Source organism: Bactrocera tryoni, chromosome 3, assembly GCF_016617805.1.
Source record: "Bactrocera tryoni isolate S06 chromosome 3, CSIRO_BtryS06_freeze2, whole genome shotgun sequence".
NCBI lineage: Eukaryota > Metazoa > Arthropoda > Insecta > Diptera > Tephritidae > Bactrocera > Bactrocera tryoni.
The window spans coordinates 74478979-74504939 of NC_052501.1; the positions used below are offsets into that span (position 1 = coordinate 74478979).

General features: G+C 34.2%; 1 protein-coding gene and 1 non-coding gene across 13 annotated transcripts in view; one reads left to right on the top strand and one right to left on the bottom strand.

The window, feature by feature from the left end:
• Nucleotides 1-1377: 1377 nt before the first annotated feature.
• Nucleotides 1378-25961, bottom strand: part of LOC120770293 (kinesin-like protein unc-104) — a 68607-nt gene continuing 44023 nt past the window's right edge. For 3 of the 12 annotated variants that reach the window (XM_040097638.1, XM_040097641.1, XM_040097639.1), the window contains 23 exons: nucleotides 25929-25931; nucleotides 25446-25609; nucleotides 24147-24286; nucleotides 22416-22457; nucleotides 18756-18878; nucleotides 16284-16951; nucleotides 16105-16219; nucleotides 14514-14680; nucleotides 14266-14456; nucleotides 10224-10479; nucleotides 10003-10156; nucleotides 9767-9944; nucleotides 9608-9698; nucleotides 9247-9543; nucleotides 8812-9174; nucleotides 7521-7710; nucleotides 6870-7262; nucleotides 6689-6806; nucleotides 6388-6411; nucleotides 3918-4107; nucleotides 3717-3853; nucleotides 3489-3590; nucleotides 1822-1918 (listed from right to left, as the gene is read on the bottom strand). In XM_040097638.1, the coding sequence (XP_039953572.1) occupies nucleotides 1822-1918; nucleotides 3489-3590; nucleotides 3717-3853; nucleotides 3918-4107; nucleotides 6388-6411; nucleotides 6689-6806; nucleotides 6870-7262; nucleotides 7521-7710; nucleotides 8812-9174; nucleotides 9247-9543; nucleotides 9608-9698; nucleotides 9767-9944; nucleotides 10003-10156; nucleotides 10224-10479; nucleotides 14266-14456; nucleotides 14514-14680; nucleotides 16105-16219; nucleotides 16284-16951; nucleotides 18756-18878; nucleotides 22416-22457; nucleotides 24147-24286; nucleotides 25446-25609; nucleotides 25929-25931 (4203 nt within the window). Of the gene's footprint in view, nucleotides 1919-3488; nucleotides 3591-3716; nucleotides 3854-3917; nucleotides 4108-6387; nucleotides 6412-6688; nucleotides 6807-6869; nucleotides 7263-7520; nucleotides 7711-8811; nucleotides 9175-9246; nucleotides 9544-9607; nucleotides 9699-9766; nucleotides 9945-10002; nucleotides 10157-10223; nucleotides 10480-14265; nucleotides 14457-14513; nucleotides 14681-16104; nucleotides 16220-16283; nucleotides 16952-18755; nucleotides 18879-22415; nucleotides 22458-24146; nucleotides 24287-25445; nucleotides 25610-25928; nucleotides 25932-25961 lie in introns of all 12 variants that reach the window. The other 9 variants (XM_040097644.1, XM_040097642.1, XM_040097643.1 and 6 more) reach the window with 9 other exon arrangements.
• On the top strand, nucleotides 15948-16020 carry Trnar-acg. Its single transcript has one exon. It is a non-coding gene; the product is annotated as a tRNA-Arg (tRNA).

Consider the following 25961-nt stretch of genomic DNA (forward strand, 5'->3'; position numbering starts at 1 on the left):
ATTTTATAAAAGAAACATTAAAAAAAATTTAAAAAAGAAATATTAAAAAAAAAATTATAATTTAAATAAATAAATAATTTCCGATCTTTTAATATATTGTTTAAATTAAATTATAAGGAATTATAAAACAATATTAAAAAAAAACATTTCAAAACAAATATTTCAAACAAAGTTAAAAGAATTTTTATTAAAAAAAGTATTAAAAAAGAAATATTAAAAAAAATATTTAAATTTTAAATAAATAAATAATTTTTTTTAAATATATTGTTTAAAAAAACAATATTTTAAGCTCGCTTCGTTTTATAAATCCACTCTCGCAGTCTGGCCAAAAATTATTTATATTTTTTAAATTTAAATTTAATAAAACAATTGCCTATCTCATACAACTGTGTATGTGTGTGTGTGCCTAAGCCATTTCACTTCAAAGTCTTGCTTTGCCAATTAAACTAGCGTCATTTCAACAACTAAGCACATACATATGCGTTATAAATATTACTGTTGTCTTTATTTTCTTTCTTTTGCTCTTTACAATACTTTATTCTCAATTACAACTACATTTACACATAAAAAGCTGTATTTTGTGGGCGAAAATAAATTGCTACACGCACAATAATTAATTTTTAATGCATAAACGCTAAAATTTTTAAACACATATTTAGTATACACGCATTATAAAATGCTAATTTTTTGTTGTTGTTGTTTTTTTGCTGCATTACTTTGTTGTTTGCAGAAATTAAACTATTTACAATAAACTATTTGCATATTTTTGCAAAAACAAAATAATTAAATAAATACAATTAAAGTGAAAAAATGTCTAAATTTACACTTATGCTTGCCTACAATTAAAATAAATTAAATATACAAATAAATAATTAACAGTTATAATAAATTTAAATTTGTTCATGTTGCTTAGTGTTTTTTTATATAATTTTTGATAAATTTTTTTCTGATAACAGTGAAGCGTATTTAAGTTTTTTCTTTTTACTTTGCAATATTTGCGTTTCCTTACACTAATTTTTTGTTTTTTTATTTTTATTTTTGTTTTTGTTTTTGTTTCTTTGCACACAATTAGAGTGGATGAGTAAATATTTTCTTGAATATGCTTTTTTTTAAATACAATAAATATTTTTATGCATTTTTATGTTTTGAGAAAATGCGAAAATTCACTACAAAATATACCGAATTTTACAAATACAACAAATACAATAACTAAACCGCACGCTACTAGAATGCAAACAAACTTTTGTCACGTTTTTACCACTTTAATACCACTGTCCGTTCAAAAAATAGCATAAAAATTCAAAAACGACTGCTGCACGACTTTCGCTCGACGGAATCCTCAGCGGTTCGGACCAAATGTTTCTGTCAATATTTTTGCATAAATACTCAGCGCTTTGCTACGCTCCCTTACGCACTTACATGTTTTACTAATTTTTCATGTATGTCGCATGTGTGTGTGTGTGCTTGCGCTCAGTGTGTGTGTCTCATAACGGCCTAATTTCCTTTTCACTATTTTACTTTTAGCTAACTTTCCTGTAATCATTAGTTTCATTTTCACCTCGCCAGCATATGGTACAATATATGAGCCTGTCATATATGTATGTATGTGTGTGTGTTTATGTGCACATATGCATGCATATAACGCTTTATATGCATGTATGTGTGTGTGTATATATATGTATATCTTAATATTTATAGCTAAATAATACATAATTATTCCTTTGTTGTAATCTCATATTGTTTTTGTTTTTGTTTTTGCATATACTGTTCAGAAACACGCTGTCCTTAAAACACTAATACGGATTCCATCGTAATTGTATCTCATTTGTTGTTTGTCTGTGCATTTGACGCCGTTGTGGCTTGAATTTGTGATGCGGTTTGCGATGCCGACTCCAGTGTGCGACGTGCCAGTCTTGACCTGAAGTGCAGAAAAAAGAAATATCGTTTAAAAATTGTATAGTTAAGTAAAATTAAATGCAAAAATGGAATTAAAGCAAAATTAAAAAAAAAATATATATATATGACACATTTAGCATACTTTTAGGCGTTTTGACTTTTCGGTAAACAGATTACTTAAATTATTATGTAATTTAATTCAATTCAAAAAGAAAACGAAACGGTTTTTGGTTTCAAACTCATAAAAAAAAATATAAATTTAACATACCCATAGGCGCTAATTGTCTAAAATGACTATATATGAACTTCTATATGAGTTAATGAATATTTATATGAATTTTTTAAACAAAATTAAGCTTATGCTGCACAAACCCACAGTTGGAATTTAATTGTAAAAAATATTTAGCATACTATTAGGCGTTTTGCCTTTTCAATGAATATAACAACTTAAATTATAAAATTTTTCTAGTCAGTTTGTTGGAAAATAAAAAAAGAAATCAGAAACCAGTTACAAACTCAGAAAAAGTTCATAATTAGCATACCCACCCGCAGGCGCTATTTGTCTAAAGAGTCCATATGTATATGAACTCATGAAATCTTATTTGAGTTAATAAATCTTTATTTGCGTGAATTTCTTAAAGAAAAGTTAGCAAAAGCTCCACAAAACAAAATTGGAAGTTAATTGTAAAAAATATTTAGCATACCCGCAGGCGCTTTTCACTTCAATTGCTATGGGTTTGTACATTAATACGTATTAGCTTGAATTTCTTAAAGACAAATTGATAGTGTGTGTAAAACAATGCACCAAACTCCGTAATAAAAAAAATTTAAACAGATACATAGCATATACGTAGGCGCGCTTCGACTAAAATATCGTTACATGAGTATATTAATGATTATTTTTGTAAATTTATTGAACAAAACGAAAAAAAAAAATATTTCAGTACTCAGTCTGAGGTTTATAAAAAAATTCTTAGCATACTCACAGGCGCTAATTGTCTAAAATGCCTATATACATATGTATGTATATATTCTTGAATTCTTATTTGAGTTAATAAATAATTATTTACGTGAATTTTTTAAGAAAAGTAAGCATAAGTTGCACAAAACACAGTTGAAAGCTAATTCTAAAAAAAAATATTTACCACACTCTTAGACGCTTTTCACAGAAATTGATAAACGTTTTTTAATTTATACTTATTTACTTGAATTTCTTAAAGAAAAATTGAGAGTGTGTATAGAAAAAAGCACTAAACTCAGTAAGAAGTTATTTATAAACAAACTCTTAGCATACACGCAGGCGCACTACGCCTAAAATGTCGTTACATGAGCATATTAAGGATTATTTTTGTAAGTTTATTTATTTAAAAATGGGAAGAGTGGAAAAAACATTTCAACTAGCGAAATCTGAGCTCTATGATATAAAGAAGGTGAAGATAGTGGCTAAGTAACAATTTACCAAGGTTTAAAACCCCGATTTCGGTCTTTTCACGTTAGAAACGATTCTAGGGTTTGAAACATCCATACCAACCTAGCACTCATCGCCACTAAATCTTGAAATAAATTATAATTTTTTTGCAAACTTTACTCACTTTATCTGTCCAGCCAGTAGCGGATTTATGGCATATAGCCAATCGTGTACCTCCTTATCGCCCAATGTTTGCAGCAGATAACCACGATGTTTAGTGACCACACTGCAAGAAAACAAGATTAAATAAAAATTTTGCAAAAAATTATTTTTCAACAATTTCAATTTCCAAAAAATTTCGAAAAATTTGTTCTCAAAAATCAAAAAAAAATTTAAATTTTAGATCTTTTACCTAAATGTGTTGGGTATCTTAACCATCGCAGCCTGATCCTCACTGCACTCAACCTGTGCGGTCGCCAAGTTCAATACTGCACGTTCCACTGGATCCTTCTCGGACTTGTAGATGAAAACATAAGGGCGTCGCACAATCTGAACGAGAAAATATTGATTTCAATAAAAGAAGAAAACAGCGTTTTTTGTCTTCCGCACTTACCACCCAGCGCTTCTTCCAGCCCGAACCGCCATGTTCCAATACATTCAGCACACCCTTGCGCGCCACCACAGCGCTCACCCTAATCTCCTCCAACTCGGGTACGTACAAGCGTAGCGGTAATGCCGGCTGTGTAGCGGGTGCTGGCGCTTCCCAACCGTTGGGCGCATCAGCGCGATCGGGCGAACATAACCTGCAAAAGGCGCAGCAAATTAACAATGAGGCAGAGTTTAGACAACGCGGTGGCACGAAGTATGTAAAACGGTAAAGTGAGAAGCGTACATTGAGAATTTGAAAAATGTGGGGAAGAATGCAGTTAAATTTACAAAAGTACGCATGAAACATTGATAGACTTATACAAAAGCAATTCGTATTTACTACCGTAGGTGAGATAAGGAGAGAGAGGACGACTTGTGGAGTATGTGAGTGGTGAGTAAAATTATGTGTTAGTAATGCTTACGCTTAGTATACAAAATATATGTGTGTATGTGTGAGTAAGTGATCGCAATGATTCACTATTTGACTAATGTGTTAGTAAAGCATATGTGTTAAGTTATTAGTGCTCTTCTCGGAAGCGTAATTTTCAAACAATAGTGTGTTTTATTGGAATTTTCCAACAATTATGTGTTTTTGTTGCAAAAGAGTACTCTTACTTAAGAAATCAATATAATTTTTCGAACGCTTTTAAGTAAATGAACTTAGCTATGGAAAACTTCGTTATTCAGCTTATTCAGCTTATTGCCGCTAACTCAGCATATATATTTCTGCGCAAAAAATGCACTTATAACTAAGATCTACACCTAATACTATATTTTAAATGAATTCAGCGCATTTTTTGGTGCTCTATTCCTAAAATCTAAGCTTAATGTAACTTTAGCAAATTCAGCAAATCTCCTTAATATTGAATATTTATATTATTTACATATTATAACACAAACTATGCAGTTTAAACCAATTCAGCTTCATTCAGCATATATTTTGTTATTTAAAAACTAATTCAGCACGTCTATTAACAATTAGTTCTTCACTTAATTACACTGTAATAATAGTTAAAGAAAATAAAGATATTTTTTTTCAATTCAGCGCTGGGAAAACAAAAATTAGTTAATTTCAGCTGGCGTTAATCTTCTAATAAAGCTTACAAATGTTGAACACATCGGGAATTTCTTCTATTCGAAGCACACTATGAAATTCTAAATGCTTTAATAAACGTTTTTGGTAACTCAGCGCTTTAAAATCTACTGATACTGCTCTCTTATATAAAATACATTGAAAGAAGTTATACTGAGTAGTAATTATACTGCTTACTTTATATTCCGCAGCGCTTAAAACAGCATATTACCATATATTCAGCAAGCTTAAATCTGCTTATTCTGTTTTTTTGTATAAAATACATTGAGAGTAGTTATACTGAAAGTTACATAATTCTATGCAGCTAATCAAAATCATGTGAAATATGTACATACATATGTGCTCTCTTAAATAATAAATTCAGCACTTAATACTACAACAACTTTTTAAATTTCAGCAAATTTTATTTATTGGACGACGAACATTTTTTTCTTTCTAGCAACCTTTCTATAGCGCGAATACTTAGATTCAGCTAATTCAGCGCTATCAAATTTATGATAACTTGAAAAAAATCGTGTAATATTTATTTAATTAAGTTTGTTTTTAATTCAGCACCAATGCATTTTATCAAAGAAAGAAATTCAGCTCATTGTTTTTAACATTATTTAAACGGAAATAATGCTAAATATACGATTTTCGAAGTATTGCATAGACTCAGACACAATTTTACTGGAAAATATACGTTTGGTCGACAGAAATATTTTTCTTAATTCTAGCAGTCATTCTATAGTGTAAATGCGTGTATTCCGTTAATTCAGCACCATCAAATTTTTGTTATCTGGCCAGATAATGTTTATTTCATTGTATTTGTTTTAATTTAATGTCATCTTTTTTAAAAAAAAAGATATTCAGCGCATTATATTTAACTTTATATAACTGGAAGTAATGCTGAATATACGAATTTTGAAGTATTGCATAAGCTCAGGCGCAATTTTACTTGGAGATATACGTTTGGTCGGCAGAAATATTCTTCTCAACTCTAGCACTCATTAGTAGTGTAAATGCTTGTATTCAGCTAATTCAGCACGATAAAATATTTGATATCTGGCCAAATAATATTTAATTAATTATACTGTGTTTCATTCAGCGCTATTACATATTTTTAAACATATTCAGCGCGTTATATTTATCTTTATATAACTGGAAATAATGCTGAATATGCGAATTTCGAAGTTTGGACAGAGTTTTACTGGAAGATATACAATTTGTTTGAAAAATACGCTTCATTTGATGAGAAAAAGCTTTAACCGTTAATGTGACAGTAAAAAAAATACAAAATTTCGAAAGCAAAGCAACAAAAAAATTCGTACAAATTCAAATTTGAAATAAATAAGAAAATTACCTTCGTCTAATTTTTGGTGTTGTTCTAATAAGTTGAAATTTGTTTTGAGTTTTACCAAATCAAGAGATTTACACACAAATATATAAAAAAGAAAAAGAACACAAAAGCAGAGTAAAAATTTAGGTATCAGATACATATTTTTGTTTAAATATTTTCGACAAGAATTTTGTTGGTAAACAAAAAGGTATAAAATCGTTTTCCTTTCTCAAGTAGAAAACTGAAGATTTCCAACAAAAGAAGTGGGCAATCGCAAACAGCTGCCGGGTATTAGCAAACACTAACTCAAAAACGGACTACTTACTCGATAGAGTTGCTGGAGATGCAGCTAACGGTCATGTCGGCGCAGCCCTCATCACTCGGCGACACATCCGACTGTGTGGCTGGCTCTGCTGTGGGATCTGTTGCTTTATTGTAGGTGCCTGTGGTGAGTGAAAACAGATAAAAATAACTTTATACAGTGACAACATCAGTACAGCGCTTACCCTGCACCAGCTTCAAGCACTTCATCATCAACTCCTGCTCTCTTTGATTGTACTCCCGTTCGGGCACAATCTGTTGTGGATCCTTAACGGGTGTCTGTGGTGATGGCGGTATGACCATATGTACCGGTGAGGTGGCGGCGCGCGCTGCCAAATTACAGACGTCCTTCTCTGTTTTGGTTGTGGGATTTGGATTTGTATCCATGCCGAGACGTTCGCGCAACAACAGCAAATGGCGTACACGTCCCACCTCCTCGAGACGCGTCAACTTTTCCAACTCCCATTGATGATCGAAAATGAGCGAATCGCCGCGTGGCCGCCAGCCAGAGAGATTCTCCTCGCCGCGCACATAAGTCGAACTGGTATCTAAGACGCGTCGCTGACGTCGTTGCACACCTTTTTCCGCCACGCGTGAGAGAGAGAGAGAAAGAAAATGAGCGCATTAGTTGTGAGCTTTTTGTGAGCGCGTAGCGAAAGCGGAACTTTTGAAGCTTCTCAACAGTTTATTTTTATTTTTTATAAAGAAAATTTGTAATAATGAGCTATTGTATTCGATCTGATAATTGCATGATTAGCTGCTTCAAGCATTAGATGGTAAACAACGCTTTCGAACGGCAAATAACAAACAACCAACACTACGTTAAGAATTTCTACCTGGACTACCTGCTTCAGAGGCTCTACGCAATGACAACTCATACACGCCAGACAAACGATTTGCTTCCGGATTGCGATACTGTCCGGAGAATAGATGTTTCAACGAACGTGGACCGGTGCGTGCATCGCGTCCGTAAATGACCATGCTGAGGTCTTTGGTGATTATAGCAGGGCGCGCACAGTTCTCGAGCTGCAAAATAAATTGGATTAATATAAAAATCGTTTTTTGGCATATTCAGCACATATTCAGCGTATTGCATATGTTTATGAAATGAATTTAGAACTTTAAATGTACATGATAAGTGAATTTTTATTATATTTAGACAAATGCGAACCAATTCAGCTCAATCAACATTTTGTAAGCCCCGAGTTATTAATGACAGAGGTCATATTTATGATATTTAGTAAAGGCTTTTATTTAATTAATAAATTCAGCACTTATTTAATGAATAATTGTGTACCTGCTATGAAAAAACATTCAACGTATAAAGTTACTGAAAAATTTCAAAGTGTTCAGCGCAAATTCAGCAAACATTATTTGTCAGTTTTGCAATTTTTTGCAATATTAACTGCTTTTTAAAACATTTCAAACAAAAAAACATTGTCAGCCAATAGTTTGTTGATTCAGCGCAAATTCAGCATATGTAAACATTATATTTTTGTATTTCAAAGTATAGTATTCACTATTAAACAGGTTTTTATGACAAAATATTCGACGTGTACAGATATTGAAAATTTTTCATTGCATTCAGCGCAAATTCAGTAAACATTATTTAACATTTTTGCAATACTACCTACTCTTTTAAACATTTCGAGCAATAAAATACTTTGTTAACAAATTGTTTGTTGATACAGCACAAATTCAGCGTATGTAAATTTTATATTTTGGTGTTGGAAAATATATTTTTCACTTCTAAACAGATTTTCATAATGACAATATTAATACATATTATCTAAATTTATTCAGCAACATATTTCCAAAACTTTGCGCTTGTTATTACTAATTCAGCGCAAATTCAGCAAACATAATTTTGCAATATGAAAACATTTTGAGCAACAAAATACATTGTTAACCAATTGTTTGTTGATTCAGCACAAATTCAGCGCATATAAAGTTTATATTTTTGTATTCGAAGTTATATTATTCACTATTAAATAACTTTTTATAATGGCAATATGCATATACATTATATAAACTTATTCAGCACACATTCAGCAACTCATTTACAAGACTTTGCGCTTGTTATTATTTTTTGAGTCACTGTAACAAAGTAAATTACACAAAACTTACCTCCAAATAAGCACTCAAAGTAATGTAAATTGTCTCGCCAGCCTGTGTAACGCGATTCAGCAGAGTGGAATTGTGTAAGCTCGAATCCCAAGCAGCTTCGAAACGATAGAATGAACGGTCATCGCCGGGTACGTCCAAAGTTTCACCGGGGAACAAGCCCAACGACAAAACGCACGAGTCCTCATCCAAGTCATCCGAAGATTCGGGCGTATTGCGTATACGTCCAACCACTAGCTCACGTATATCGCGCCATTTCACTTCGGCTGTCGGTTCGTGTACGATAGTGATACGTATGCGGCGTTGTATGCCCTGATGGAGTAGGAATAGACCACGGCATGGAAGATCGTCGCTATGCTCAACCACCTGTTGGGTAGGAAAACAAGTTGTAGAAAAATTTACCTAGGCAGTAGAGCCGCCGAAAGTAATTACACATACCGATGGCACATATTCGCCATTCGGAGCCAATTCGCATATTTCAAACCAAACCAAGACGTCATGCTTGGCCAAAACTGTTGACGTCGATGGGCATGGCAGTGGCCCAAATTTGGGACTGCGCACCGGTTGGCTTATGGGAATGCTTGGTGGAAGCATGCGACGTGGTGGTGGTCGCGAGACAAATTCTTGCTTAGCATCCTTATGCAAAGGATGTGTTTGGTAATGTCCGAAGATCTTAAACATGATCGGTTGTGTCTTCAAATATTCAATAAACGATTTGGTAACTGGTACAGTAATCTGCAAGCCAATTGAGAGCATATTAATAGAAGTAGGCAATTGAAGAGGCACTACAACCGCTTACATTTTGCACATGGTAGAAGCCAAGTGGTGCGCCCGATGCAGAATTCTTGACCGGTTCGGTGGAGAAAGCCTCCTCGTGACGATGCAAGAAGCTGCGCAAAAAAAAAGTATAAGCTTATTATAAAAGCAGCTCGCTTGACACGAACACAACAGAACTCACTTGAACTGACAGAAAATATCAGCATATTCAGCGCCTATTCCTGTAGCTTGTAGTACGGTTACGCGGAATGTGAACTCTTTGCCGACCTGCAAATGCTCGCCGGGCTCTTCATTGGCTTCCTGGCACTCAGAAGCTGAGTTTGAATCAATGCCACGTCCGGAATCAGCATCCTCAAGTTCTATTAAATTTTTATTTAGCAAAGTCAAGCACCAAATCGATTTAGTGCATACACCTACCTTCAAGCTTGCTGTCCAAACCACCGTTATCGATATAACGCTGCACATCATCCTTCTCGTTCAGAGCGCGATACTTTGGCTTGGCATCATCTTCGTTGAAAACTAAGCGCGCCGATTGCTTAACGCCATTATTGAAGTCAATGGACTCCTCATCCTGCAAAAAAGTGAACGAGAGCGCGTAAGTTTAAGTGCGTTTATGTCTAATTTTCAAAAATATTCACCAAAACTGGTTGCACCGCAACGCGCAAGTAGCCACGCACATCGCCACGTTCATTAACAATAGCCACCTTATGCACCAATGGCACCGGATATAGCAGATTACTCAAATAGATGAACGAGCGTCCGACCATACGGAACCAGGGAAAGCGATCATAGAAGGGATCGCCGCCTGTGAGACTCTCCACATTGTAATCCGGTGAAGTAGGGCTGAGCTCAGCCTCGTTGTGATACATTTCGCGCATTAACTCCAAGCGTTGTCTAAAGACGAAAACGGGAAGAGGCAACGGTACAGGTGGTTAGTGTTGAAAGTGGTGTATTTTAGGCAGAAAAACTTGATAAGCTGGTGCAATTTAGGCGCAAAACAAGAAAATTGAAAAATAAAATCTTGAAAATTTATGCAAATCAAATGAAACAACATTTAAGACCATATTGGTAATGAGTTGCTGAGTATGAAGTCATGCATTTGCAACTCAATCTTGCTTTGGAAATATGAAATTTAAATACGGTTCCGTAAATCTATGCTTTGCAGATCTGTATTGATTTAGTTTAGAGATCCTTGCACTGCATTTAAGCGTAAACAAAGCTTTTCTCGAAGCCTTGTACTATAATTTATATAGAGTTGAACTTGTGGAACACTACAAATTGTTTAGAAAACTTGTTAATTGATATTCAGCAGCTCATGTTATGGCGTTCCTCAAAGGCACATTTATCTTTTACAACACAAAATTTATCATTTACAAACAACATAAAGGCATATCTACGAATAATTCACAAAAAAATTAAATTATAAAACTTATTTTTAAGCATAAAGCAATTTCTTTCACAAACATAAAAATACACACAAAAGAATATATACTCAAAATAAGTTTAAAATCGTGCAAGACATTCAGACAGCAAATAATTATTTTTTTATTACTTTTCTTTCCTTGAATAAAAAGTTTAGAGCGCTACTTCTAAGTATTTCTTGGAACAAATTCGAATTTCCCCTTCATTCAACTTCTTTAAAAGTTTATAAGTCCTACGTTTAGAACTCCTAAAGAGTTTCATTTTTATGGGAAGCTCTATAAGTTATTTTGAAACCGTTCTTATTGAATCTAAAGACGGTCAACATTGGGAAACTCATGCATTGTCTATACGACGTTCTCGAGAAGAGCAAGGTAAATAAAATTAAAACCCGATGGAACGAGCTACCTGGGAGTTAAACTGCAAAAGTCATGTGTACTGAACGGAGAACGGAAGTAAACAAAATTCCTAATGGCGTTCGATAGAAGAGACTGTAGGAACATCATCGGATTACTAACTGATCACTGTCTGGTGGCGACACATGCCCGCACGATGAGGCTGACAGATTGAGAAGACACCAGAAGGCACCAGAGAAACAATGGACCATCTGTTGTGCACTTTTCCTGTATTGGCCAGACTACGCTGTAAGCACCTGGGGTCCCCACGATATGATACAGTGTAGGAGGTATCGACAGTGAGGTCGCAGTATCTGTTAAAACTCGCGTCAAGCGCAGCCATCCTAAACGGTGACTACTTCTCTTGGACTTAGCAACGGTACCCCACGGTATGATACACAGGAGGAGGTATCGATAGTGAGGTCACAGAGTCTGTTAACACTCGCGCGGACATCTTAAGCTCTATCTGGTATCGCAAAGAACCAAACTGGTCTTTGCGTGGCTAATTGGCCTTCCAGATTAACCTAACCAAAAGACGGTGAACGCAGTGTACGACCAAAAGAGATCACCATCGTTTCACTCCAAAGCCCACAAAATATTTTTGGATGATCGTAAAGTGAAGTTGCTCGAAATAAAAGGCACCTCAGAGATATAAGTTGAAGGTGTACATCTTATCATTTACGAATATTTGGTTATGAGAAAGCGCTCTGGGTAAAGTGGGTGCCGCGCGAGCTCGGTTATGATCAAAAATAACGACGAGTTGATGATTCGAAACAGTGTTTGGAGACATGCAAGTTAATAAACCCAAGCTCTTCCGTCGATTTGTGACAATGGATAGAATATGGCTCCCGAAGTCCAATCGACAGTCATCCGAGTGGGCAGTACACAATGAACCCGCTCCACAGCGTGGAAAAACGCAACAGTCGGCTGGCAAGGTTATGCCGTCCGTATTTTGGGATGCTAATAATTGTTATTGACTACCTCGAAAAAGGAAGGACCATCCATAGCAAGTATTTCATAACGTTATTGGATCGTTTGAAGGTCGAAATCGCGGAAAAGCGATCGCTTTTGAAGAAAAAGAAGGAGCTGTCTCACCAAGCCAATGTACTGTGTCACAAGTCAGTGAAAACGATGCCGAAGATCAATGAACTTGGCTTCAAATTACCTTTGCATCCACCATGCTTTCCAGATCTGGGCCCCAGCGATCAGATCTCAAAGAATCTCAAATGTTCACTGGGAATAATTTTTTGTCGAATGAAGAGGTGATCGCCGAAACTGAGACCTATTTTGAAGCAAAGGACAAATCGTACTACCAAAATGGTTTCGAAGAGTTGGACGGTCGCTATAATCAGTGCATCACCTTGGAAGGAACTATGTTGAATAAAAAAATACGGATTTTGCGAAACAAATGTGTTTTACTATGGACTATGGCCGAGGATATTTCAATTGACCTGTTACAATATTGAACTTGTGGAATACTAAAGAGAGCTTCGAACTTCCATAAACTTAAACTTAACACAAAAACTATAATAATATAATATAAAAATAGATATATAAACACATATGTTTATAAGTTTAAAGAAAAAAACAACAACAACAGAAAAAAGAGTATAGCAAGCTTGAGCTTTCCAAATATTACGAATTTAAAAATAAAGACCTCGTTGTAGCGAAAATGAAAGCAGACCTAGATGGCATTAAGTTAGCCAATGAAAGACGAGATGGTGAACTGCCAGCACCGGCTTTCTTCGGACTCGTGCGCACCGCCGACGAGAGGCTATCGCTTAAAGGCGCCAACAGCGACGACGACGACGACGATGATGTAGTGTTAACGTGATTTTGTATTTGTAATTGGGACTGTGGGTATGTGTGAGTATTGTCGGAATTATTTGGTGACGGGTATGCGCCGTTATACGTAGTAACTGTAGTTGCGGTATACGGTATTATGCCATCGTAATGCAGAGCCTCGGCCGTAAGCACAGCGCTATCACCGCACAGCGAGGTCGTGTCGTAAAGCATGGACGATGGTGGACTCTCCACATTGTAGATTTGGCGCATTAGCTCCAAGCGATAGCTGATGTGTTGTTGTTACAATTTTTAATAATTTTTTTTGGTATTTTGTTTTTGTTTTTGGTTAATTTGTAGGACAGTTAGGAATGTGGTCGGTTTGAGGGGGGCGGGGCGTAAATGTGAGGTTAGGGCGAGCAGTTTGAAGAAATTACAAAAAAAATAAAAATGAAAAAATACATACAATTTTGTTAGTAAAGCCTAGGATATGTATGTATGTAGCTAAAATACTGTATTATTGTAGGTTATGAACAATGAAAAATGTTAGGTTAGTAAGTGATATGAGCGATATGAGTGTACGAGTGCTGTGCGCAGCGCTTATGGTGGTATAGACGTAAATATTACGGTAAATTTTACGAAATTTCGTTTACTCTTCAATTTGAAAGCTTTGAGAAAATTTAGTAGCATTTAATTTTTTACGTTGATTGCAACAGAACAACCACCATGCACGTTCCAAAAATTATAATTATATAATTTATTTGAAAATTTAATTTTACTTTGCATTTAACAAAAAAAAAAAAAAAAAAATTGTAACAAAACTGCTGCTACTTTACCCCTGCAGCAACTCATTGCAAATGCCTTTGAGGATCTAAATTTACAACAAAAAATATAACCTTACTAAGGACAGTGTTGTATTTTCATTACCAAAAAAAATTAAGAAGAATTTTAATGGCCAAAATAATGTTTGCGATTTTGAAAACTAAAATTTATGTGTGAAGACATAGAACTACTCACAAACTCGCTTCCGAAAAACACAATATTTGATTGCAAATAACTGTACAGAAACTACAACTACACTTACCGCAATTTCTCCAAGGACCAATAGTGTGTGGCGCCATTCTTGGTGTCGGTCACCTCTACAGCCACAATGGTTTTCGAAACTGGTGGCGCGCCAAACTCGTCCTCGCTTTGCAATGGCGTAGCGGCTGAGGCCAGCTCAGGTGGTAGTGGTGAGTAGAGCGTGTCGGTGAGCAGTGTGAATTGGAATTGCACCTGTTTTAGACGGATTTTAGTATTTTAGGATTGTATCAAATAAAATATTGAACTCACCTTCTTTTTCAACTCTACGGAAATGGCATTTGCTTCCTTCAAAAATATGGCATTGCCCCAGAGATCGTCGCGCAATGAGGTGAATTGGTGGTAACGCCATTTGCGGAATGCCCAAGCAGCCAAGCCGGCTTCGCGTGCGGACCAGCAGGACTCATACAGTGGATTGGCTGAAACGAAAGGAAGCAAATAGTTTTGAAGACACTGTACAAAGGTGGTGCTAACGCTACCCATTTAGATGGAAAGGGTAATAGGGATAAATATGTTTTATAGAAAAAATAATAATAATAAAAAAAAGCAAAAAATTATAATAATAAAAAAAATAGCAAAAAATAATAATAATAAAAATAATAGCAAAAAATAATAATTAAAAAAAAGAGCAAAAAATAATAATTAAAAAAAAGAGCAAAAAATAATAATAAAAAAATAAAAAAACGCTAACTTCTGCTGTACCGAAGCTTTAATACCCTTCAAAGACTCACATAATTTGTACAAGAAAAAAAATTTTTTCTATCAATTTGTATGACAGCTATATGCTATAGTGTTCCGATCTGAACTATATGTTTGGAAATTAAAGTGTTACCTTGGACAACAATTCTTGCCAAATTTCGTAAAGTTACCTCGCCAAATAAAAAATTTTCCATGGAAGCACTTGACTTTGGTCGTTCGGTTTGTACGGCAGCTATGTATATGCTATAAAGAACCGATCCGAACAATTTCTTCGGGAATTGCACCATTGTCTTAGGAAATAATGCCTGCTAAATTTCATGAAGATACCTTGTCAAATAAAAAAGTTCTCCTTACAAGAACTTGATACTGATCGTTCAATTTGTATGGCAGCTTTATGATATAGTGAAGCGATCCGAACAATTTTTTCGGAGATTACACCATTGTCTTAGAGAAAAGTCCAAGCCAAATTTGATACAGAAGTCTCTTTAAATAAAAAAGTTTTCCCAAGAAGAACTTAATTTTGATCGTACAGTTTGTATGGCAGCTATATTCTATAGTTGTCCGATATCGGTAATTCCGTTAAATAATCAGCTTTTTGGGGAAAAATGGACGTGTGAAAAATTTCTAAGCGATATCTCAAGAACTGAGGGATTAGTTTGCGTATATGGATGAATATTATTTTATATTTTACAAAAAAAATATATATATTTTTTTAATATTGTTTGAAAACACATTTTCAAAACAGAGACCATTTTTGTTGAAAAAAACTAAAGTCTAATTTAGTACCGTATATAACGGAGACTTTCGCAAGCGTTGGCATCACTTGCATAACATTGGAAAGAGAGATAGTCAAACAGCTGACAGCATGACAAAAGCACTATTACAACAGTGGCTGCTAAACTGTAAAAACTTTAAGTTGTATGAAAGAGAAAACGTGAATCACGCTTGCTCACACTGAACACGCGCATATGGCTTAAAACTTATAACGGTCCTGTGGCGCAATGGATAACGCGTCTGACTACGGATCAGAAGATTCCAGGTTCGACTCCTGGCAGGATCGCACATAATAACTTTTTTTTCTTTTTTAAATTTATAGTATTTTAAAACGAAAATAATAAGAAATATTTTATTTATTGCTACTTACTGTATAAATCTTCCTCCTGGTGGAAATCTTCGGGCGAGTAGCTGCTGTACATCGACATGGTCATCGATTGCTCCTCGACTTGCTTTTGCAGCGCATCAATGCGTGCTTCATAATTCTAAAATGAAAATAAATATTTATTACAATTCAACTACAAACACAAGCCAGCAGCCACCACGCACCTTACGCTGCTCCTCGAACTGCTGATCAGCCTGCATCTTCTCACGCTTGTACTGTTCCTCTAAATTATCCAAACGCTTCTGCATTTCGGCCTTCAAATCTATGCCCTGCTTCTCCAACAATTCACATTGTGCGAAATTCCAGTCCACCTGCTGGGTGTCGCACTTCTCCGTCTCATTCTCGTTCTCGGCATTCTCAGTGATCTTATCGCGCAACTCACGCGCCTGCTCGGGATTGGTGAAGCGAAATACATGATTTTTACCGAGTATAACACGCGAGCCGGTCTTCAACACCTCCGGTTCGACTAATTTGCGTCCATTCAAATAGACCAAAGCATCTTTGTGCGGTATGAGCGTAACGGTACTGCTACGATTTTCGAAAGTACAATGCTCTTTCAAAATATGCGAACCGGACAATTGTATATCTTGCGGCACATTGGCCTCGTGTGTGCCCAAACGCGTAATGCCGTCTTTAATGTAGTAGAGTAGACATTCCGATAAGTTCGGGTCTTCATTTAGATTGACCAAATGTGGTGTTTTCTTTGGTGAGAATACACCAACGGTATCACCATCCTCCTTGACGGCTACACCCATTTCAGCGAAGACAGCTTCGCGTTGCAAGCGTATCTCTTCGGTGCGTTTTAATTTTTCCTCCCAAGTCTCGTTGAGTTCTGGTGGAAAAAAGAGTAGGAAAATAATTAGACAAAGATTCTTTTCAGCTGAGCATTAGAAAGAATGATTGAACGAATTCAATATGAGACGGATTGATGTAGGGATTTTATCTGATTAGAAAACTGGTGTATGGATTCGATAACTTAATCTGAGCTAGAGCCGACAGGCTTTAGTTTAAAACCTTTCATAGGTATCTAGTCGTAGTTTTCGGGAGCTCTTCTGAAAGTGAGACGATAACGAGAGCAAAAATCTTCTTCAAAGCTCAGATTACTACCCATCACTTCTACAATAGCGATCCTAGAGTAGTATAGTAAATGAAAGTCCGTTTTATATAATAATTTCAATATTAATTTTCCAAAGTAGTTTTTTAAAGATATCTAAACGCAGTTTTTGCCAAGGCCGTCTGAAAATAGGACGATAATGAGATCAAAGCTCTTTAAAAGTCTCTCAGAAGCCAAGATGAACAGTACTCTTCTAAAAAAACGATACAGCATAGCATCCTCGACAAAAAATTCTGACATACATTATAGCCTGTTGTAACGAAAGTTGGATCTACGGAAACGGAACGTACTCAGTTCTTATCTGACCGAAGACTATTAGCTCAAAAATAATTCCAAATAATTTTTAAGGTTATTTTTTTTGGTTTCAAAACAGCAATAACAGCGGGTATGAATCTCCCCTCGAAGGTGTAAAATCTTCTGAAAACATCGTCGATCGGAAATAATTTTCGAAAGAAAACCTTAGTTCAATACTGTTCAATTATTTTTGGGAGCTTTTGAAGAATCCGTTAGCCAAAAGGCCGAAGAAAAATCATTTGCTGATGTGGCCCGGAACCACATTATTATTGGTCTACTGGAAGAGTGAGATCTCGAATAAAAAACTACCAGAGCCCAATGGAAGCTCCGGCAATCAAGTAATCCGGGTGCACCACCGTCATGCACGAATGCCGGCTGGTACCAACGCCAAATCAAAAAGATTTACAAAGCGGTTATAGCCAAGGTAGGGAAGATATACACAGGAAGACTGGTAGCGGTGGACATTAAAGATATCACGTTCAGGCCAGTGGCTAGGGCTCACTAGTGCCTGTGATCCAAATCTGCCCGCGGAGGGTTGGAAATTCTTTAAGGCCTTCGAATCAGAATCTGACGTGAAGAACAAAAGAAACACAATGCATATCCAGCTGTTCTTAACAAAGTAATCCATCGAAAATCTGACGAAAAGTGGAGGGAGATCAACTATGGATTCACGAAGGTGAGAATTATACCTACAAGTCTGACGCCAATGCTGCAGATAACCAAGCATCGGAAAACCAGATCAATAAAGTCGAGAAGGATCCTATAGAGTCTCTCAATTGATGAAAAAAATATGGAATAAATTTTCCAAAAATTGTTTTGTGGAGCTTTCCCCTAAATGACGAACCCGAAATTTTATAGAAAAAGTATGTATATGGTTCAAACCATGCAAGGGCCGTTAGAGAGCAGCTTGGTATGCTTAATATTTTATTAATTTCTCTTGTGTTGACAAGAGCTTTTAGAAAGTTTTGAGCCTGTCTTTGCTGCACCAGAAATTTTCTCTAAAAGACTGACAATAGATATTGGTGAGTCTATCTGAGACACCTAACTGATTTACTTTACTTACAACGTAATCAAATTTCCTCAGAGCATATTGAAAAGAAGCCGCTTAGGAAACTACAGATACACTAATATTCGAAAAAAAAAATTATTTTTTCGAAGTGGGTCCAAAGCTTTTAATATTATTTTCGCTCTAATAATAAATTACTCTTCACTCCTGCACTTTACTTACCTGCAATCAATTTTTCGCTGGCCTGCAGCTGATCCACTGCCATTTCGGTAGTCGAACCGTTGCGATTGCGTGTCTTTGTTGGCGACTTTATTGGTCCGCTGCCCGATTTGGTCATTTCATCTTCTGTATAATGAGAGAAGATATTAGATTTCTTCTTTAGTTTTGTGTGTTATTAGACATTGATAAGCGCATAGACATATACATATATATATTTACAAATATTGTAGTAGGTATGTATTGAGAAGCGTGCAAAGCGAAAGAAGAATAGTTCAAGTTTATCTGAGAAGATGGTATGTTTCTTTGTGTGTTTATAGATCTATGTACAAAGGTGGGCGTGTTTTTATGTATGAGTGTTTCTATTGTATGTATGTATGTAGGTATGTTTGTGTAGTAAATAAGCAATGAGTTTAAGAGACAATCATGAAAATGTGTTCATATCCGGTTTATGTATTAAAGTGGCGGAAGCGCAAAAAATTTCGAAAAAATGTTGTTGGAAACACAATTATTTGTATATTTGCTCTGTACAAATACAAACTGCAGACGAGTACAATACATACAAATATATCGGACGTACAATTATTATATTAGATATTCGTAGTATGGCTACACTGGCGGTCATAAAAATGGGCACGGAGGAAAATACTCTTATGCTCTATACATCTAAAATAATGTGATTATATATTCCATTTTTTATTCGGAATTTTCAATACTTTTCTAAAAGAAATTATGAACGTTGCCACCTGTTAAAACAATTTTTTTTTTATTTAAAAAATGATCGCGGAAGAAAAGATGCCTACGGACTATAAATCATTGATAATAAAATTATATTTTCATTATTTTTTAAATTTTTATACTTTTCGAAAACAAGGGTTGCCACCGGTTTTATACAAATTTTAATATAAAATAATTAAAAATGTTTTAAATACTGCTTTATAAGGTTAAGAAACATTGCATACACTATGATTGAAGATTGTGAGAAAGATTGCAGATAATTTTTGCAAGAGTTGCCACTTAATTAAATTAAAAATAAAAAAATTGTTACCACAGTGACAAATGATTGGCACACAGTTATCAAACCGAAAATCGACAAAAGATTATTTATAATTGAAAATTTTTTTGTGCAGGGTTGCCACCTGCTTAATATTTGAATTAATTTATTTCATTAAGTTAGAGAAATGGTCGGCAAAAATCCACAGCTGAACACCAACCTGGGGTGCCGATTGATAATAGATACCACACTATAACGACGATAGCGGGACGAATTCAAAGTTCGTCCCTGTTGCAGTGGGGTGGTATCTAGCCAAGGTCTGACTCCTCAGTTGGTTGTTCGTTGCTCCTCAATAGCATAACATGCAAATAAGACGTCTTACTGTGGTTGCAGGTATTAAAAAAAGTGCAGAATAAAGGTGTCATGCGGTCCGTGCCGGCGATCAACCCGGTTCTCGGCTCTCAAACAGTACAGTCTCGAACGGAGCTTACGTATAACCAATGTCCTTCGAAATATGAGAGCCTAATTAGGTAGCGGAGGCTAAGCGCAAGTGAACCAGTGTAATAAAAATAATAAAGAATTAAAGGAGTGCGGATTTTCTGAAAAAAAACCGAAGGGAACTAGATGTTCCCAGAAAGGAGCAGCATTCGTAACGAGCTCGAAAGTAGCCGGCTCATAGACAAAAGTTAAGCTTGGTCTCGGTGTAAAGGCTGGCACTAGCCCTGGAGCTAGAGCTAAGCTTCGTTCCAGGAAAGCAGCAACCAAAGTAAGGCTACAAAGAGATGACAAATGTGGAGCTGCCAGTAGTGCATCTGCTAAAAATAGCCTACTTTTAAGGTCAGTGACCCAACGAAAGCCAGGTATATGGAGAAGCGTCATGCTATCGACCTGCTTAGAAGTTTACAAGTGCAACCCCCAATCAATCAGGAGCTTACAACTGAACTCTAGAATTCCATTGGTTACGCGAAAAAAGTCTACTTAATTTTAAGCTTGAACACCCAGCAGTGGCAACCAAGAGACAGAGGTCAACTAAAAAGAATAAGTCGTCAGTCAAAACGCCGAAGAAAGAGAGTGTGACACCCGCTTAATCATTTGCGGATTTGGTCCGGAACCGCATTATCATTGGTGTTCTGAATGATTGAGGTCCCGAAAGAAAAATTCCCAGAGCCCAATTGAGTTGGAGAAAGTTGCGCTGACGCTGCAGGTGCTAGTAAGCAATCCGCATGCCGACTGGTACCAAGGCCAAATTAAAATGATTGCTTTCGATGGCGAGAGATCGGTCGAACTTTGCAAAGCGGCTATACTCAAGACCACTAGGGGAGGTATACTGAGAACTAGGTTGGTAGTGGTGGACAAGAAAGCCATCCTATCCAGTGCAAGAGTAAGGCTTTGAACTCGGCCGGACCAACGCAACCAGACCACATAATACAGCCTACATTCGTCAAGTCCTTCGAGGCTCCAGACTCTGTTGCTACTAACAAAGGAATACGAGTATGTATATCGAATTTTTGAAAAGCCGGGAAGATCAACTATGGATTCACGAAGGTGGGAATCATAACCTACAGGTCTGACGTTGATGCTGCTAGCCACCACTAGATGGCTGAAGTCGACGACGATCTTATGAAGTTGAGTGTATTTCGGAGTCTGAGCTTGCAGACAGACGCTCAAAACTCTACACCAAGAGAGAGAGAGAGCTTTTGAGCGACTTTACATTAATCCTGCAATCCGAGAAAAATATTAATTCCTTGGAAACGCTAAATATAAGTCTTATTATTTTCTTTAACGTCATGAAGTAAAAAATATCATGAAATAGTTTTTATCACGATTTTTTGTTGAAATTTTTATTTAATGTTTGTTTTTTTTTGTAAATTTGAAATTATTTGCTATTTACCGTTACCATATTTTCGAAAAAAAATTATAGTGTCACCATTTTTATGTCCACCAGTGTACTTAAGTCTAAAATATTTCAATTTTGAGCACTGGAACGCAAAAGAAGCATGTCAAAAGTGTGGTTATGTTGAGAGTACGAGTACAGTTACACACACACACAAGTAGATTGCAAAAATTTTACTGTGGTTAACTTGTACATATGTTTATATTAAAAAATATATATATTAAGTAGGCTTGGTTATATAATTCGGCGTAGTTTAGACATTAGCAAGCTTGAAAATCGCACAACAAATTTATAATAATAATAGATATTATTTGTACTCTTCAAATACGCACACACACATACACACGCGTATTTGTATGCACACAAGCGGCTGCATTTATTGGCTATTAATTGGCATTTAAGCATTTTTGAGGTTAGTTTGTTAGCTGGCCATGTACAAATAGCTTGTGTTTGTTGTTGTAAATTAAGTATTTCACTTTTTTGGTTGCTAAAAGCGTGCATTGCGCAATAATTTCCAATTTCCATTGGCTGTGTGGGTGTATGTGCGTGCGTGTGTTAGCATTTTTCGATTTCATTTGGACTAGCATGTATTTTTGAACACACATACATATGCATAATTAATGCTGTGGTTGCGGTTGCATAATAATTGCACTTAATTTGCGAGTAGTAATTATATTTTCGTTTATTTTTCATATAAAATTGCAAAGCCTTGGCATAATTTGATTAAGGAAATTGCTAATTGTTGTTGGTATACTTTTTGTTTAGCAGTTCTACTTACTATTCGGATCGCGCTTCTCACAAACCACTTTACCATCGGGCCCTAAATGAGAATATGTATAGACTATATAGGCTCGTGTTGTTCGAATTTAATTTTGTTAATGTTTAAATTAATTATAAATCTGCGTTCAGTCAATTAAGTTCATAAAATTTCAATTGAAATATGAAAATGATTTATGTGCTCAATTTTAATGATTTTTTTGAAAATTATTTCGTTAGCATGAATTTTATGATAGACGATTGAATAATTTATTGAATTTTTTTGTGCGAAAATTTTAAAATTAAATTAAATTTTATTAATTAGCATTAAATTTTTGTGAAAAAAAAAATTTTAATTTTTATTAATTATTTGTAATTAAATATTTTTTACGTAATTAAACTTTAGCGTCATTCCTTGCTCCCTTATTAAATTTTTGTGTAAAAAAAAATACTTTTAAAATTAATTAATTTAGAATAATTTCAAATTTTTGTAATAAAATGTTTTTTAATTATTTGTAATTAAATAGTTTTTATGGAATTAATTTTTAGCATTAATTTTTGAGAAAAAAAAAATTATTTTAATTTTTTAATTTTTATTAATTATTTATGATTAAATATTTTTTACGTAATTAATCTTTACCATCATTCCTTGCTATTATTAAGTTTTTAGTGTAAAAAACATTTTTTTTTTAATTAATTAGTTTTGAATAATTTTAATTTTTATTAATTTTGAATTATTTGTAATTAAATAGTTTTAACGGAATTAATTTTAGGCAATAAGTTTTTGAGGAAAAAAAATTTATTTAATTTTTTAATTTTTATTAATTATTTGTAATTAAATATTTTTTACGTAATTAATCTTTAGCGTCATTCCTTGCTCCCTTATTAAGTTTTTGTGTGAAAAAAAATTAATTTTAAAATTAATTAATTTAGAATAATTTTAAATTTTTGTAATAAAATGTTTTTTAATTATTTGTAATTAAATAGTTTTTACGGAATTATTTTTAGCATTAAGTTTTTAAGGAAAAAAATTATTTTAATTTTTATTAATTATTTGTAATTAAATACTTTTTACGTAATTAATCTTTATAATCATTCCTTGCTATTATTAAATATTTAAGCGTAAAAAACATTATTTTTAAAATTAATTAATTTTGAATAATTTTTATTTTTATTAATTTTGAATTATTTGTAATCAACTATTTTTTAATTATTTGTTATTAAATATTTTTTACGCTATTAATTTTAAGCATCCTCATTTGCTCTATATTTAAATTTTTTATGTGAAAAATATAAAAAATTTAATACTTATTTATTTTGAATAATTTTTAATTATATAAATTTAAGCATTCCTCTTTGCTTTTTAGTTAATTTTTATGAAAATAAAAATAAATTCAAATTTTCATTTATATTTAATTAATTTTTAAAATTAATTTTAATTTAGAATAATTTTAATTTTTATTAATTTTGAATTATTTGTAATTAAATATTTTTTTTTGTAATTTAATTTTTAGAGTTATTCTTCACTTCCTTATTTAATTTTTGTATTTTTAAAATTATTAATTTTGAATTTTACTTTTTTGCTTTTAGTCCAATTGCTATTGCCTACTTTTTGGCGTGGGTTAGTAGTCGAATTACGGAAAGTTAGTGCGATTCTAATTTAACTCAATTTAACTATACAATATACAATATTTTAATAAATAAGTAGTATAAAAAATCTTAAAACTAACGGTAAAATGCACGCCACACCTACCTTCTTGCACTTCAATGCCCTCGGCCTTCAAGAGATCGCGCAGCTTCTGTATCTCTTCCTTGAGCTCACGTATAAGCTTGGCATTGGCGTCCTCGTTGACAATGGCCTTGCAAACGATCTGTTTGGCGCGATCGGCATAACTGAAGAAAGGATATAAAGATGTTTTTTTTTTTAATTAAAAAAAAAAATATATTTTTTGTAATATCAAATGTGCTTCTCAGAAGAATCTTAAGTTTACAACCTAAAAAGAAAACTTTTTCAAAATTCAAAAAAAAAAAATCATAAGCTTGGATGCTTGGCAGAGCTGTATGGAGGAGGGTGAGATGGAAACATACCGGCACTTTCCTCTCCATTATTTCCAGCCTTTGCAAGACTGAGACACAAACATCACGGTAGTCTTATTTTGGCGAATCAGAAGACATAGGTAAAAGTAACATTAGATGTCTCTACAAGTTTGTGATAGACTCTAAAGCGCTTTGTCGACTTGTAAGGGTCTTATATTTTATTATTTCCATCTATATAGGAGTTTTAGGTATCAGGACCACCCTGTAGAAATTCCTTCTCATCATAAACCTTGATTTTTCATATCGAAAAACTAATAAAGTGGTGATCTAATAAATAGCATAACCACTAAACCTTACATCAGACCATCTGCCTATAATTTTCTCGATCAAAAAACCTTTTGAATATATTTCTGTGGATCATTAGATGACTTCGATAACTACTAAACCGAACCTTAGCAATCAAGTGGGGACTAGATAAGCGCGACGACAACACAGATTGACAATCTCAGTGATATAATGGCAGTTTGTAAATAGATTTGCGGTTTTTTGACTTCCTGATAACAACTTTAATTCGATCTCTGTTCAAACCATATCGCTAGAGGTTGTTTGGTTTTCCCGCTCAGTCAACACAAAAGTCGTCTGAAAATCTTAGATGACCCATTAAAAGTTACTCACATCTCATAAAAGTCTGATTCTTCTTTCTTTTTGTTCCTTTCTATTGAGGTTAGAAACTTTTTAGAGATATTATAACTAACATGGACCTCATGCTCCTCTGAATATCAATTAAACTATCCAACCTGAGAGAATTTAGAATTTGAAAATCTAAAGCGAAGTCGAGGAAGGAAGATGCTTTTAACAGTTGTCTAATTGCTTGAAAATGTGAACTATTCGTTAATTTAAAAGAAAACTGCTTAAAGGTTTTGAGGTTCTCTGAGGTTTGTTTTTCATGAAACCGTTATAAATTTTATGAGCTAAATTTTCTTAAAGTTACTATTCAATCTTTTGAGTTACTCACCGCAATGTGCTCAATGTTTCATCATAGTTAATGTCAGCTGGGGAGATCGCGGCAATCATGGCGGTCTTAGAGTTGCCACCCAAGTTTTCGCGCAACAGCCAGGTCAAAACGGAGTCGCGGTAAGGTATAAAATCGGCTTTCTTTGATTTCTTGTTCTTAGAAGCCTACAAATTGAGCATGATAAAGCAGGTTAAAATAAAATACAGATGCTGGTAAAAGACTACACTGCGGAAAATTGTATGAGTCAAATGTTTAAACGAATTGTTGTGAAATTATGATTTTTTAAACTTTTTGAAATATTATTATGCATTATAAATTAAAATTTTACAAATATTATATAATATTATTCATTTAAAATATTTATATTTTTGTAAACATTTAAATATGTATATAAACTTCAACCAATACAACTTTTCAAAGCACAAGGCAATTTTTTTCACTGTAACAGACATTATTTCGCTTTAGTTAAAGTTTAATACTTACAGACTGTTTTTATTTGGAAATTTTTAATAAATT